Below are 16,609 nucleotides of genomic sequence, written 5' to 3' on the forward strand. Positions count from 1 at the left end.
CCAAGTGTTAAGATTACAGGTGTGAGCCATTACACCCAGCTAAAGGCCTAGTGGTTCTCTTTTGCAGTGCAGGTCATTGAACCTAGGGCTTCACGTACGCTAGGTGAGCACTCTACCACTGAACTACAAGCCCGGTCCCAATATGGCTAATTCTTTTTTTGAAACAGGGTCTCACTATGTATCCCTGGCTCACTTAGAACTCTCTGTATAGACCGGACTGGCCTCAAACTCAAGAGATCTGCCTGTCTCTGCCTTCTGCATGCTGGACTAAAGGTGTGTGCTACCACATTTGGCCTAATACGGAAAATTCTTTAAAATACTGTGTTAAGTGGAGGAAAAAGACGCACAAAAAGTCCTGTCATACAATCCCATTGATATGAATTGTCTAGGATTGTTATAGCCATTAAAAACAAAAGGCAGATTGGTAGTTCCCAGAAGCTGGGAGAGAAATATTGATGGGGAGTGACTTCTAAAAGGGTGCAGGCTGTTCTTTGGGGTAATGAAAATGTGTGGGATAAGACAGAGGTTGCAAAATACCATTAATGTACTAAGAGCCAGTAAACTATCTACTTTTAAAGGGTTCGTTTTGTATTTTATGTGAAAATTTATCCTCCCCTCCCGTATTTTCTTTATCCTCAGCTGTACTAGGAATCAATCCCAAGGCCTCATGCATGCCAAGCACTGGGCCACACACACCTGGCCCTCAATTTTTGTTTCAGGTGGAAGGCTGCTAGAGAGTCCCACTAATATGAAACTGATTCATCTTATTGATAACCTCTCGGTTTTAAATGCACAACAGAGATTTTTAAGATTCAAGATTGCCAGTAATGACAGGATGAGTTACCATTACTAAGTAGACAAGTCAACGAAGCCTGGAGATCCTAAACAAATAAGTAATTCCAGTCATTAATGAGAGGTGTCCCTTAGTATCTGTGAGGTGTTTGGTTCTAGGACCCAACCCTACTGGTCCTCTCCCCGTGGACACCAAGAGCTAAGTGGTCCACTGTTTGCAGACAGCCTACGAGTGTGCCCCCACATACTTTCAATATCCCTGCCATACAGCCTATGTGCATCCTACATTGTTTTGCATTTATTAAATTATTGGATATGTGTCTGTCTCTGTGTGTGTGTGTGTGTGTGCGTGTGTGTGCGTGTGTGTGTGTGTGTGTGTGTGTGTGTGTGTGCCATGGTGTACATGAGGAAGTCAGAGAACACAACTAGAGAAAGGATGAGGGTGGAGGCCGAGGCAAGCAGATCTCCATGAGTTCAAGGCCAGCCTGGTCTACAGAGTGAGTTCCAGAACAGCCAGAGCTACACAGAGAAACCCTATCCTGAAAAAATAAAGAAGCAAAAAAAGAAAAAAACCAAAGGAAAAGAAAAGAAAGAATGAATGAGCGTGGAAAATGTCCAAGTGTGTGCTTGGCAGTGAGAGGTAAAAGAACCCCTCATCTCACATAGTTAGAATTCAACCAAACACAGCTCAAATGGGAAGATGAAGCAGGGATACTCTGAGTATTTGAATAAATGGAAGGACGTGCTGAAAGCAAATGGCTGCAGAGTTTGAAGAGCTCGCTTCAGTGGGAGGGAAACGAAGAATGGGGTGACGTGGGGACCTCCTCTGTCCCTGTACTAGACAATGCAAGTGTCCAGGGAGGGCGCCTACCTGCAGAAACTGAGTGAATTCCACATAGTTAAGGTGCTTCTTACGATTGTGCCCAAAATGCAGTCGGATGAATTCGCAGTCCCAGTTAAAAGGGATGTGATGATGGATAATAGTCTGTCCAAAAATCTCCTTGACATTTTCTTAAAAGGGAAAAGAAAAAGGCATCAGTCACACTGACAATGAGTCAGCCGGTCCACTGCAATGCTCCTACAGAGAAGAATTAAGAAAAGTTTAAAAAGTCAAGACCGTCTGCTTCTACTAAGAGGAACTGCAAATCTCTTTGTGCCCAGAAACCCATGCAGGAACACAACTGATACAAAATATAATTTTTCACTTAAGATTGTGTACCATTACATATAAGGCCATGAGATTCTTAATTTCTCTTGATTTAATTTTAATTAGGAAGCCGATTCCTACCTCGAAATATAAATAGCTGCTACTTTACATTCCAACATAAAATCAATAGTGTTTTCCTGGTTCCTCACGGAGTCGAATTAAGCCTTTTATCAGAAGCGTGAATACCTAAATTACAGTATAATGTAATATTTGTCATACTAAGTATGGTTTGATTGAGGCATGATTATTACATTCACACTAGCCTGAATATGACTATTGAAGATAGCTTTAAGAAATACTACCAACAGCGTATCATTAGCTCAGCAGTAAAGCCCCTTATTAAAAGCTAATAGTGTCAAAAATTGGGTCTTGCCACAAAGCCTCAAAATCCCCCGAAAATCCATGATTATTAGTCTGAACTATTAAAATAGTTTAAGATAAGTGAAATTAGTGATCCGCTTGTCAATGAAGCACCAGACACGGCATGCTAACTTCTCGATAGGAACGAGTCACGCTGTATGATTCAACCAGAAACTCTGTTGTTTATCTTCATGCACTAGCGAGATCATTCTTTCTTACAGTTTTACATTTATAATGACTGTTGCTTTAACAAGCAGAGACTGGGTAGACTTATTCAGAAGCTCATGCCAAAAAAAAAAAAAAAATCATTAGCAAAGTTAAGAGAGCAGGAAGCCTTTTAGTAAATGTCTTAAGAACCAAATTATTTTCCAATTAAAGCCAATTTTATTAGTGAAAGGGTTCTGCCATCAATAGCTATCAATTATCGTAAAGAATTAATAAACATGGGTTTAATGGTTTATAATCACCTCTATGCTGTTTTCTCTGATTTCGACAGTCTTTGAATACAATGCCCACCTTATAACTGACGATGGTATAGTGGATTCCCTTTGTCTTTCATACCCTTTTTCTTAATGAACGTGATGCGTTTGGGTGGAACTCTGAACTGGATCTGCCCTAGCAGTCTGGACTCAAGGCAAAAGCTCTAGTTTACAGGATGTAGCAAAGTCGGAAGGAGGCATTGGATGTCACTGGGGAGATGGGATTCTCATCTTCTCTCTCAAATGGATGCAGGATTTCTCAGCTAAGTGGCAACAAGATCTCAGGGTTTTCAACCCAGGTCAAGTATGTTCACTTTAAATAAACATAAACTAAACACTGCATGGGGTTTTTATTCTGAAAAGACTTCAATATCAACTCATGAGATGCTGGCTCAAATCAATGGGAAAGATCATCCTTAAAACTAGGCTTGGGGATGCAGCTTGTGTAGATTGCTTGCCTATCATGTATGAGATCATGGATCCAATCTCCAGTAGCCTCTACCCTGGAGGGGCAGTGGAGACATGTAAGTGAAATTTCAGGTTGTAAAATATGTTAAAGCTTATAAAACAATTAAAACAGTGAGGATTTTAAAATGTTTAAAATATGGACTACTAGTAAAAAATGTTTTTAGGATCTATCTAATATAATTAGTCACTCTATTCCCAAATTAACTATTTACTTATTTTAGAAGTCTAACAAACTAGACATGAGAGCGTTGGCCTTTAATCCCAGCACTCGGGAAGCAGAGGCAGGAGGACCTCTGTGAATTGGAGGCCAGCCTGGGCTACCAGGCCAGACAGGGCTACATGGGAGAACCTGTCTCAAAAAAAAAAAAAAAAAAAAAAAAAAAAAGTCTAACAAAAAAGGAGTTTAAACTAAAAGGTAAAAGGCAGAATGGAATGCAGGATGGGATAACATAAATCACTGTATATATGAAGTGATATAAGATCACTAAAGAAAATGAGTTATTTCACAGGAACCTTCACTTTAAAGGCTGAAATGCACATCATTCAATTATTTAATTGGAAATGCACACACTGCTACATAGCAGGTCGGAGTCTACTTTGCATGAAGCTATCTCTAAGGCAAAAGATAAGGAAAGATATCTGCCTGATTTTTATGTAATGGTAGATTAAACTGAATCCCTTTTATATGGTTTGGAAATTAAGTGTGAAAAAAGCCTCAAATGAGGTCAAAGACTCAAAAGCCTTCAGACAACAAACAAAAAATATAGTCTGTTCTATTTTTTTTCTGACATCACCAAAAGGATATTTACTAAGTTGTCTTTATTTACGTGTTTATTTGTCGTGTTGGGTATTGAGCCCAGGGCCTTAAGCATTTGAGGTAAACATCCTGCTACTGATCTCCACTCCTCACCCCCAATTCTTTTTAATTTTTTATTTTGAGATAGGGTATCATTACCTAGGCTGGACCTGAAGCCTAAGCAGGCCTTGAATTTACAATCCTCCTGTCTCAGCCTCCAAGTGGCCGGGATTACAGGCTTACACTATTGTGCCTGGCAGAGTTTTGTTTGGGTTGGTTTTGTTATTTGAAACAGCGTCTCATACTGTCACCTAGTATGGCCTTGAATTCTTAGCAATCCTCCTGCTTCAGCTTTCTGAAAACTGGGATTACAGGCATGAGCTACCATACTGGGCTCACAAACGAAATTTATACAACACATTAGAAAAAAAGATCTTTATAGTGAAAAACAAATTGTTAAAGTGGTGCTAACAATCGAACCTATGCCCCACCAATGTAAAGCTAGCAGTCTACCAGGGAGCCATTCCCCAGCCTTGTAATAAAAGCTCTTTAGTGGGAAACTCTCTCTTCCTAACTTCCTAGCAATCTCTGAAATCTTAGGCTGCTGTTCAAGCAACTAAAATAGTGGTCTGAACTAGTCAGAGCAGGCTCTCAGATATAGCAGTGGCATTTCCCACAGCAGTATTTGGGCATCTACCGCTTCTCCCCCGATGGTCCCCTGACAGCTCTGTACGTGGTTTCAATTGTAACGTCATCCGCCAGTTTATTAACTACTCCATGAGACTTTCAGTCCTTTGCATCACACGCCAGGCTGCAACTGGAGTCACTAGGGCAAATAAGACTGTAAACCTATCTTGGCATCTCCTGAGATGTAGTCTACAAATCTGGTCCATGATCCATCACCTGAAGCTGGCTCAGGAATATCACAGAGATATTCTAGTCAACTACTGAAGTCCAATTTATAATCGCCACTGTTCTTTCACTGGGGTGTGTTTCCAAAACAAAATTACGTAAAAGTTCTAGTTCTAAGGAGCATACACCTGCATGAGGCAATAGCTGCATCAGTTGCAGCACTTATCTTCGTGGGTCACCAGGTCTTGCATGACCTGAGAGGGGGGACCATCATTAACCCCGAGCATACCTGAGTCATCTCACTGCTCTGCGGAACACGTTTCCCACCCAAAGAGAATCCCGTCTTTCCAGTGGCAAACAAGGATTTTTAGCTCTAACTAGCACTCTTGACGAGCACTATTTGCGTGGCCACAGTTCTGGCCTGGCCTGACAGTCACATCTTGGCAGCAAGATCTTGATCCAGGAGGTTATACTAGGTTGGTACTGCTAAGAGAAACAGGAGTCCATTCATGTTTCTGACAGAGAAAACAATAGACCACTTTTTCACTTCCTGCGGAGAGCATGGGCTTAGGGGAAAAAAGATGCCTTACAATTCCTTTGAAGAGGGAATTGGGGCCAGATAGCAAAAGTAGCTTGTCATTATGTTCTCTTTGCTCAAAAGGAGAGGAGCACGTGATTTGTCAGGAGGGCAGGTAATGGTGACAATGTGATTAAGGAAAAATGTTCCAAGACGTCTATTAGTCAGTTTAGCTGTATCAGTCACTTATAAAGACTGGACTAGGTGAAATACACATTGAAACATATTATGTAAATATGTCTGAGCAGAGGTTTCCATTTCCCCAGCAGCCCACGTGTGTCTCCCCATCTCATCCACCCTCATGCCCACCCTGGTTCTTAAGGGCGCTTCCTCCAGGGTCTTTATCACCTTTCTGCAGTACAAAATTACCTCTGACCGGGGCTGGCACTCTTCTCCAAGACTGCCACCATGCCTGCTCCATGAATGAGCCTGGAAGGAGCTGCTGTACCAACGGTGTGGCCAGAGAACTCCTCCTGTAGGTATACAAGCCATCAGCCCCGTGACACAGCCCGCCTACCATCAGCCCAGCTTGACATCCTGATTTCAAGGATCCCAGCCCAGCAGGAGTCGCTGCTTCCAACTGAAAGGCTTGAGACCAAGCGTTCTTATTGGCAGGGGAGATTTTTTTTTCTCCCCTCAACAGCCGGGTTTCACCTGCACAGTTCTTAGGGTGAAGTCAGAGAGGCCCTTGGGATACCTGTGGGAAATGGTGACTATCCGTGTGTACAACTGAACAGACACAACAGTGAGACTTGTGGATGTGCTTTTCAGTGAAGGGAAAAGTGGGAGGAAAGCAGAGGAACAACTAGGAACCCGGAAAAGAGAACAAACATCAACAACAATAACAACAGAAAAGATCAACAGCAGGAACAGGTGGAGGAAGTCCCAGCCGAAGCATGTGACACTCGGCTTCCTTCCGACTCTACTTCCGGGAGGGTATTAGTGTCCTGGGTGAACTCCCCCGGCACTCTGCGGGAAGGTGTCTGTTAGCCCCTTACCTACCTCCAGAAGGGATTACTGTGTGATCAGTCAAACAGAGCAGTCCTGCTGCCAAATACACGCAAAGGTTCGTTTCTCAGGAAAGATGAGTTCACAGTTAAAGCACATCACAGAAGCTACAAGCCTTAACATTAACAACAGTCTACTACCATCAAGTGACATGAACCCAGTGAATCCTCTTCTTTAACCTCAAACTCGAAGCTACTTTAGTAGCTTGTGTATTTTTTTTTCAAAATAGTCCTTTCTGTGATGTCTGAAAACAATATTAAAGTTTCTTCCTGATTTAATCAAACACCCACGTGCCCCTACTGCGCACCAAATTACCCTAGTCTTACAGGTATTAGGATCCATATCTATAGTTTTGTCTCCACAGAGAAAGGGCACATACAAGGTTCTTGGTATTTACACTACCATGCCCTGACACTTGGAATAACAGTGATGGTTATGTCTTCCCTTTAGAGAAAAGTCTATTTCAAAGGCACATGTGGAATACCTTTTTTGCTTGCTGTATGCCGACACCAACACTGTACTATATCAAAAGGCACCCCTGAGTTAGAAGGTTTCTACAGTATGGGCATGTCCTTGGAAAAGTTCCTTTTGATGAGTCCCTGGTCCTTACAAACGTGGGAGTGAAATGTGCATGAGGGTTTGATAGAAAATCTAGGGCATATGGTACATTTTATATTTGTTTATTAGTAAACAGTTGAGAGGGTCTCTTGGTTTTGTTTGTTTGGGTTTATTGTTTAGAATTAAATCTGTGATAAAACAATAAATACCTTTCTTTTTTTAAAATCGAAATAAATGCATGGCAGCAAATAACAGCGCCATGCAGTATTACCATCAATGAAGATTAGGTCGCCGCTATCTAATTCTACCAGCAGGATACCAGGACACTAGTGGGTAACGGTGAGGCACAGGCACATGTACACTGTATCTAGCACACCAGTCATGCAACGACCTCCACAAGGCTCATGCCATTTGGCAGTAGCAGAGATACAAGCCATTAAGTAATTACCCACAGCATGCACTAAAAGTTTATTAAAGATTATCAAAGAGGAACGCTTTATTTTTTTAAAAACAAAACAGAAACAGAACTCTAGAAACCTCTCCTGACCTTTCTTTTCATTCTGAAATGTATTACCAAGGCCTTGATATAAGCCCTCTCTCCAGAACGGAGGCATGTCTAACAACAAAAAGCCCCTTGTCTGGCACTCAAGTGAATGTCCATTGCTACTATGTATAGGAATACTTGTTAAGATGATAGGTTTAAATATATGGCTTGATGTGTATAAAAAACAGATCTAAAACAGAGGCACAGATGAGAACAGTATAAACAAATGCACAGATAACACGGCACTCCTGTCGGAGCCTACAGAATATAGCAATGGCAAAGTGATCGGCCTCCATTCTATTGCAGTTCGCATCCAATATCTCTCCTTCTTTTCCCTCGTGTGCACAAGAGAAAACTGTACCTTAAATAGCTCCAACTAAGAAATGGAAAGCCATTTGGTGCAAAGGATTTAACTCTAGTTACAGTGAATATCAAATTTCTTTTCCCTAAACATGTGTCTACAAATATATAACAACAATTCATTTTATTAAATGGATACAAACATAAAAACTGACCTTCCTCACATAAGCAAAAATCCTATAAAAATAAACTTCAAGTTGATGCAGAGAATCTGGAGTTTTGAAGTGAGTGGGCCTTAGAAATCTTATTACATGGCATTTGCTGTAAGTCACAGTTACAATGTTTATTTTCTTACAGACATAAGTCAAATATTCTCTTCTTTACTTTCAGATCAGTTGGGAGAGTTGGTCTAAGAGCCGGGTCTGAGCTCAGTGGCAGGATGCTTACCTAGAATGCATGAGGCTCTGGGTTCAACTCCCAGAACCACAAAAAAGGAAAGAGAAACGTGATCTACAAGTGAATCCTCAAAACTAGAGATGGCGGACAGGAAGAGGGAAAGATCAAAGTCCTTACAAAATTCGAGTGAGGGGAAGAAAAAAGGGGTTTGGGGAGGGGGTGGGAGAAACAGGAGGACCAGGGCGCACTGGGCAAGGACCCCAGGATTTGTAGATAATCCGTAATAATCTTCTCTGTACATTACAGAACAAAAAAAAAGAACCCAAGACTCTGGGGTGGGCCGTTCCTATGCCCTTCATTCAGATCATGGCAGGTGCTGTTAAAAACTCAAACTACTTTCTCATCCCGACTATATTTCTTAAACCCTAACTCGTAAATCATAACCTAAGGGAAAAACAAAAGTCATAAAGTAATAAAGTTAGGAGCTATTTTTGTATATCCACAAGCTTTTTATCTTCAGGAAGTAAGGTGTGTGTCAGCCACCCAACTGCTTCCTGTATTCATTTTCATCTCCTAATCAACAGTGACAGGGATCTGTTGATGGTCTGTTCATGAAGTGTCTTCGGTGACACTTTAAAAAAGACACACACACACACAAGCTGGGGAAAGCCACCAAATGGAGGAGGGACAATACTAAGGTAGGAGGAGACAAAATAAATTAGAACCCGCGTTGGAGAAGCCTAATTCTTCATGTACACACGATATAAGCACAGGGAAACCGTCACTAACCCAGATTCATGTGTCCCAGCTTCCCAATGTCGCTGAGCCACATTGGGAAGGGGGCCATGTGAGCACGTGTGCTACCCCCTGCAGGGGGAATGCTCAGTACTGTAGAGACGACGCTAACTAACCGATAGAGACTGTGCTTTCTCTAGAGCTCTGGGTGGAGTCGACACTAACTAACTGATGATAGAGACTGCTTTCTCTAGAGCTCTGGGTGGAGTTGACGCTAACTAACTGATGATGATAGAGACTGTGCTTTCTCTAGAGCTCTGGGTGTTCGGGAGGCAAAATGGCCAGGGAGGATGCCCAGTTACATGCAGAAATGTAAAGAGCTCTGCAGAGTATTTTTAAATGAAAATGCTCCTCACAGAGGAGGGTTGAGCCAATGAAGAGAGAGGGAAAAAATACCAAAGCAGACAGTGTGCCCACCAAAGTCACAGGCAAGGTGCAGCTGGTCCTTCTGATGGACTCGTGGTTCCTCACAGTTATGGTGACGCTGCTTCCTGTCTGCTGTTTGTTTTGTTTTTGAGATAAGATCTCCATATAGTCCTGGCTGTCCTGGAACTCACTCTGTAAACCAGGCTGGCCTCAGACTCAGTGATTCACAGCCACTGCCTCTCGAGTGCTGGGATTAAAGATGTGGGCCACCACGTGTAAATCAAGGACATTTCTATCATAACTAAAGCATCGGAGGGGATAATCAATGATGTGACTGAGGGAAAGCCTGAATTTCAAAGTTCTCTCTACTAATATTTGTGGCAATTCCCACCACAAAAGGGGGTCAACCTCACTTGTAGAAGACGGAAAGTTGTGGAAATCCAACATCCCAAACCTTGCTGAACCGAACACTTAAAAGTGACTAAGATGGAAAATTTCATGTGGTTTGTTTTTAACCATAAGAAAATACTGTTTTCAAATATTAAAAGAAAAAGAAATGGTAGAGAGGGGGATCTAAATCTGTGGGGACACTACATTGTTTTTTTTATTGAAAAATTGCTGGAGGAAAGATTAGACCTGTTACTAAGCATCAACTAATTTCTACAAACGAGCACCTTTAGAGATGAATGATAGCTGAAAAAAGAAAAGAAAAATTCTAGTTTGTATCCTTCTGAGACAATGTTCCTACCGAAGGATTTAAGTCAATGACAATTCTACTTTTCTAGGCTCTGTTTCCTACAACCAAGGCTCTAAAGTGGGGAGGAGGCTGTGGAGACTCTAATCTCACCTTAACTCCACCCCCCACACACACCCCCTTGTGGGTGGGAAATGGCAGAATAGCAATTTTCCCAAGGTGCCATAGAGAGCTTCCAATCTCCCTATTCAAAAATAAAGTAAGACAAAAGCTCTTCAAGAAGGAGGAGACAAGCATTGGCGTTCGTACTTTTACTTCAAGGAGAGTTTTTGCCCAGGCTGGCCCAGAATGAGGAAAGCTCACCCGACTCTTTTAGGAAGTCAGAGCATCAGTGTTTGAACGAGCTGAAGCGACATCATTTATGAACTCCTTCACCTTTTGCAATGGTCTAACTCTGAAGAAAGTAATGCCCACGTTTATACGTATAAATCCCTTTAGGAAACTACTCCTTCACTCATTGACTAGGCCCGAAGTAAACAGCAACATGCATTCAGTAGTTACACTTGGGAATGAAGAGCTGGACCAGCCGTGGGAGCTTTACTATGACTTTTAACACTTTTTGTTTCCCCTTACCAAATGTCACCTCTCCATTTCCACTCTTGTCAAACAATTGGAAAGCCACTATGAACATGGAATCTGGAGCACACAAAACAGACTCAAATGCCAAAAACTCTTGATAGGAGATCAACCTGGAACAAAATATAAAATATTACTGGGGCTGGAGGGATGATGACCCAGCCTCACAGGGGGCCCAGATTCAATTTCCAACACCCACATCAACCACAGGTCCATCCAATGTCCTCTTCTGGTCTCCAAGGCACTCAAACACACACACACACACACACACACACACACACACACACACACACACACGCACACACACACACACACACACACACACGCACAAACACACAGGCACACACACACAAACTAAATATTTCTTTTAATTACTGGCTAGTAGAGAATAGGAAAATACTGGGCCTGATTTTTATGAATCAGAGTTGGAGTTTAATAAAAACATTTTAATATAAGCTAAAGCGTGAGGGTTAAGAGAAAGAGGCCCTCAGACAAAAGACACACCCGAGAGCATGGGTGTGGACGTCTCGCAGAAGTCACAGAAAGGAAAACGTACACACAGAAAGGAAAACGTACCCTGGGTACCTGCTCCTCCAGAGAGAGTCATCAATACCAGGCATTTAGTATGTGTTGCTGTATGAACTGTAGCTCAGGGTAAGCAGGTGACAGATGAAGGGTGGATGCATTTGCAGAAGGGAAGGAATAGTACATTTTTGTAAGCCCTTAACAAATTAAAGAACGTGAGTATTAATCAATAGCTCCTAACACCGCAGCTAGGAGCAGGCCAAAAATAAGCCTGAATTTGATCAATAGTCTCTCAACCCCAGCACTGCTGACGTTTTTAGGTGGATAATCTTTCATTGTTGGGTCCTCTATGGCTTGTAGCATATTTAGCAGTATCCCTGGGTTCTGCGCACGAGATGTCAATTTCATCTCTCAGTTGTGATAACTGAAAATGTCTTTAGATATTGTCAGAGATGTCCTAGAAAACAAAATTACCCCCATTGAGAACCAGTGATTTAGAACTAATCATCAATTGAGAGAAAATGTAATGCACAAAGGAACATGTTAACCGCTGCCACAGAAAGGCCGCCTAGAGGAAACCGCAAGACGGTGCAGGGGTCCACGAAGATAACAGACAGTCACAAAAGATGCTCTCCGGCCTCCGTGCCGTCTTCCCTGAAACTCCTACACCACAGAGCGAAGTGCAGGAAGAAGTGAAAGTACATGAGAAGAAAGCTGACGCAGAGGTCCCTGTAAATGAGCCTGTGCAGCCCTGGGGGGTGGGGGAAGGAAGGAGGGGATGCTGGTACAAGTCATCTGACCACATGCTACTGTCCGTAATTATCTCCATGGATCCAAAACTTCACCATCAGACCACCAAGTGCGCCTCTGAGAGATTGCTCTGCTTACAACCAAAACAGTCCCTGTTGACCCTCTGCCTCGGACCTGGGTATTCCACTTCCCTCACGTGTGCCCAACTATAACTCAGGTACAATAAATCATCTCCTCACGGTCTTGGCTGAAGAATTTATATCTATATCTAAACACATATATGTATACACACACATACATATATAGTGACTTCAAAATGGGTGTGGTGGCATATTCCTATAATTCCAGCGCTGGGGAGATGAGGCAGGAAAATTAAGGAGCTCAAGGGCCAGCTTCTACAATATAGCAAGTTCAAGGCTAACCTAGGCTACATGAGATGAGAGGGGCTGGCAAGCTTTTAGAAATACAAAGAAAGTATTTGTACATAAATTATGCCATCTGGAGCTTTTGGCAAAATAAGCCAAAGGACAGAAATTTAAATGAAATAAATTCAATAATTATTTTGATAGTTACCACTAGAACTATAGAAATCACTATATTATTCTGTTATGTTTAAAAAGACAATGACACCGGGCGGTGGTGGCGCACACCTTTAATCCCAGCACTCGGGAGGCAGAGGCAGGCGGATCTCTGTGAGCTCGAGGCCAGCCTGGTCTCCAAAGCGAGTTCCAGGAAAGGTGCAAAGCTACACAGAGAAACCCTGTCTCGCGGGAAAAAAAAAAAAGACAATGACATGTCTCTAATGAACCCTCAAAACAAAAGGTAAAATCTCACATTACTGAATTTCTAGAACTTAAGCCCTAAGATATATATTTAGTGAGTTCTGAAATTAACCAAACTGCCTTTAATGACATCATAGAGCACGCACGTGTCAGCTGCAGGAACCAAAGCACCCGGTCACTGCGGTTCCATGTTCCTGTTTCCTTCTTTTCTTTTCTTTGTGACAGGGTCTCACATAGCCCAGGCTGGCCCTAAAGTCTCCATGTGGTAGAGGATGATGTTGAACTCCTAATCTTCCTGCCTCCACCTCCTGCGTGCTGGGACTACGGCTTTGTGCACCTGCATGGCCTGCAGATTACAAACCACCGTCCTAGGTCTTATGAAAGCTTGTCAAAGATGGCTTGACTTTAAAGCAAGTAGGGTACAATATCAAGGACAGAGGATGCCCTGGACAAGTTCCTCAGCCTCTCCGTTTCCTTATATGTAAAACTTTTAACATTTAAGTCTCAAGCTTACTTTGAGAAATCCCTGACGTAAAACATATATGCTCAATGCTTGGCACAAAGAGGCATCACTGTACTTTATCTATAACCACCACTGCTATAAAATCAACCCTGGGGCACCATCAGATGTAGGTTTACAGAGAGGGTTGGCACCTGGGCTCAGAGGTGGTGGACCCTTACATTCTAAAGGTGGGATTTGGGATCTACCCACCTCACATTGCTGGCAGTCTCCCTGTATCCTCCCCTGAAAACCATGATGCCACTGGGCTGTGGTGGCATATACCTTTAATCCCAGCATTCAGGAGGCAGAGATAGACAGATCTCTGAGTTTAAGGCCAGCCTGGTCTACAGAGCATAGTCCAGGACAGCCAGAGCTGTTACACAGAGAAGCCCTGTCTGAGGGCGGGGTAGTAGGGGAGACGTGGTGCCATTAACACAACACAGACCTCATTGACAGTCCTACAAGCTTGGAGCCTACAGGGCACACTGGCCCTCAATGCACCCCAGCTCTTATGGCCATTGGTGTTCCCCCATCTCCATCAGCAGGAGAAAGTCAGGCAGGGGACGACTCGGCAGGTCCCTGAACTTGCCGGATGTGACCCCCAGTCCTGACTCACTCCTATTCTTTTTGGTTTGGTTTGGTTTTGAATTATTTTTTATTTGGCTTTTTCTGCTATTCCTGTTGCAGCACACCAGAACCAACCACACAATCCTCAAAAGCAACAAGCTGGGTGAGGTGTAGCTAGGCATGTGTGAGGCCCTGGGCTCCATACCCGGCTCCAAGAGGGAGAGAAGGATGGAGGGAAGAAAGGAAAAGAGGAGAGAGAAAATCAACATGGGGGGCTGGGCTTGAGTGAAACAAAAGGCCAGCCATGAGTGGGGTGCTGGGATTGACTAGAGCGTGGAATGCCAGGGAAAGGGGGCATCGGCAGGGGTTACCAGAAGACTCATTAGCCACACACTTTTAAATGCCTGAAATTTCATAATGAAGAATGACCAGCATTATTTCTCCTGACTATAAATATAATTCTAGAGCAGTGGTGGCGCACGCCTTTAATCCCAGCACTCAGGAGGCAGAGGCAGGTGATCTCTGTGAGTTCAAGGCCAGCCTGGTCTCTAGTGGTAGTTCCAGGACAGCCAGGGCTACACAGAGAAGCTGTCTCAAAAAAAAAGGATAATAATAATTCTAAAACTTAAAAACAATAGATGAGCTGATTATCTATTTTTTTAAAAATGAACAAACTTGCAACAATTTGATTTTTGTTGTTTTTTTGTTTTGTTTTGTTTTGTTTTTTGAGACAGAGTTTTGAGTCTATGTAGCACTGGCTGTCCTGGAACTTGCTCTGTAGACCAAGCTAGCCTCAAACTCACAGAGATCCACCTGCCTCTGCCTCCCGAGTGCTTAGATTAAAGGCGTGCACCACCACTGCCCAGCAACAATTTGATTTTTTAAGTATCCAGAATTGGGCATCAAAAACACAAGTAACTCTGAAATATAGAATGCATCACTTTGGAACACATTTCACGCTCAGTAATAAAACTTTCTTTTTTATAAGAGAAAATAAAGATTAGCGCCCTATCCAGCAAAGGCCGTTGCTGCTGGCTAGCAAGTGGAATTTGTCCAACAGACATGTTTTCTTTGGCAAACAAAGAATTACTTTTCCAGATGCACTTGTTGGCAACATTAGGAAATCCTAAGATTTCATACAAATATCCAGCTTTCTGATTTCCCTTGACAAATTGCAAGCTTGGGCAACAGGAGGTTTCTGGTCCTAAGTGACATTTGGTAGCTCTTGGTGCCAAGCAGGAACTGCCTCCAGAAAGACAGCTGTAGACCTTGGCCGCCGACGCCTCAGGACACTGGTGACTCACTGATATTTTACTATGTGCAGCAAGCAGTCCTGTTAAAATGCAAGCCTGATGGAACCTGCTAAATTGATACATTTTGCCCATCAGCATACTCAGATCTCCACCAAACTACTGAGCAACCAGGGTATTAGAGCCAGTGGAACACATCTACAGCCATTTACTTTCCTACTGGTCCATCTGCAGGAGAAAATCAGGTGTGGGATAGCTCACCAGGTCCCTGGACTTTGCAGGATGTACACCTCATCCCTGGCCAAGGTTCACCTATTTTTTAAATTATTTTTATGGGGTGCAGTGGGGGTAAGGGGAACACTGAACTCCTGACATTCCTGCTTCTATCTCCTGGGTGCTTAGAATTTTTATTTGAAATTGCATATTTTATAACTTTGAAGTAACAAATTTTGTGACTGTGTAGTACATTTTCCCACAAAGTCCCTTATCAGAATGAAAACTAGCCGGGCGGTGGTGGGGCACGCCTTTAATCCCAGCACTCGGGAGGCAGAGGCAGGCGGATCTCTGTGAGTTTGAGGCCAGCCTGCTCTACAAAGCTACACAGAGAAACCCTGTCTCGAAAAACAAAAAAACAAAAACAAAAACAAAACAAACAAACAAACAAAAAAAAATATAATGCCAAAAATGTTTGTTATTTTTATAATTTTCTACAAAATTGTATAAAATAGCCAAGATTTCTAACAAAATGAATGGATCTTCAACATGCATGATAAAAAAAATAAAATAAAATAAACCACTCATGAAGGATCAGAGAAAAAACTGGGTCTTCCCAGTATAGCAGATAGAGCTTCCAGATGAAATTCTGACTAGACTAAATATAGAAACCACTATCCTAGAAGTTACAGTTTCAAAGAAGCAACTGTCTAAATATTTCAGATCAGATCACATGATAATAGTCTCAGTGATCTGCGTTTAATACATAAAATCATTTTGCTTTTCATGATGCAACCAGAACTCCCAAGTTTAAGCCACAATCTCACAAATAACACTTGGCTGATACCTTGACTTTCAGACAACGCAGCAGGCTATTTATACCACACGATGCTGCTTCTGCGTGACTCTGTATCAAGCACCTTATTTCACTGTCTAATGGTGGACAGGGGATGGCAAGAAAGAGCAGTTCCTGGGCTAGAAAATATCAGGGGAAACACTATGTTCTTTTTTTGTGCTCAGAAAGTTCCAAAAGCAAAGCAAAAGACTTAACCTGAAGGCACGGAGATTCCAAAAGCAGGTCTCAGATCCGATCAACAAAGGAAGACTACTGACCGCTCCTAAACCAGCTCTAGCTCACACGTCAAGTTACTTAAACTTGTCTCTACTGATTCTACTCTCTCGCGTGGTTTCC

General features: G+C 42.6%; 1 protein-coding gene across 3 annotated transcripts in view; it reads right to left on the bottom strand.

Annotated features, from left to right (window-relative positions):
* Window positions 1-16,609, bottom strand: part of Slc25a12 (solute carrier family 25 member 12) — an 88,573-nt gene that overhangs the window by 43,582 nt on the left and 28,382 nt on the right. For 2 of the 3 annotated variants that reach the window (XM_006972416.4, XM_042275451.2), the window contains exons 4-5: window positions 10,826-10,941; window positions 1,664-1,803 (exon numbers count right to left, since the gene is read on the bottom strand). In XM_006972416.4, coding sequence (XP_006972478.1) covers window positions 1,664-1,803; window positions 10,826-10,941 — 256 coding nt within the window. Of the gene's footprint in view, window positions 1-1,663; window positions 1,804-5,900; window positions 6,005-10,825; window positions 10,942-16,609 lie in introns of all 3 variants that reach the window. The other variant, XM_076569649.1, reaches the window with a different exon arrangement.

This window comes from Peromyscus maniculatus, chromosome 4 (assembly GCF_049852395.1).
Source record: "Peromyscus maniculatus bairdii isolate BWxNUB_F1_BW_parent chromosome 4, HU_Pman_BW_mat_3.1, whole genome shotgun sequence".
Lineage (NCBI taxonomy): Eukaryota > Metazoa > Chordata > Mammalia > Rodentia > Cricetidae > Peromyscus > Peromyscus maniculatus.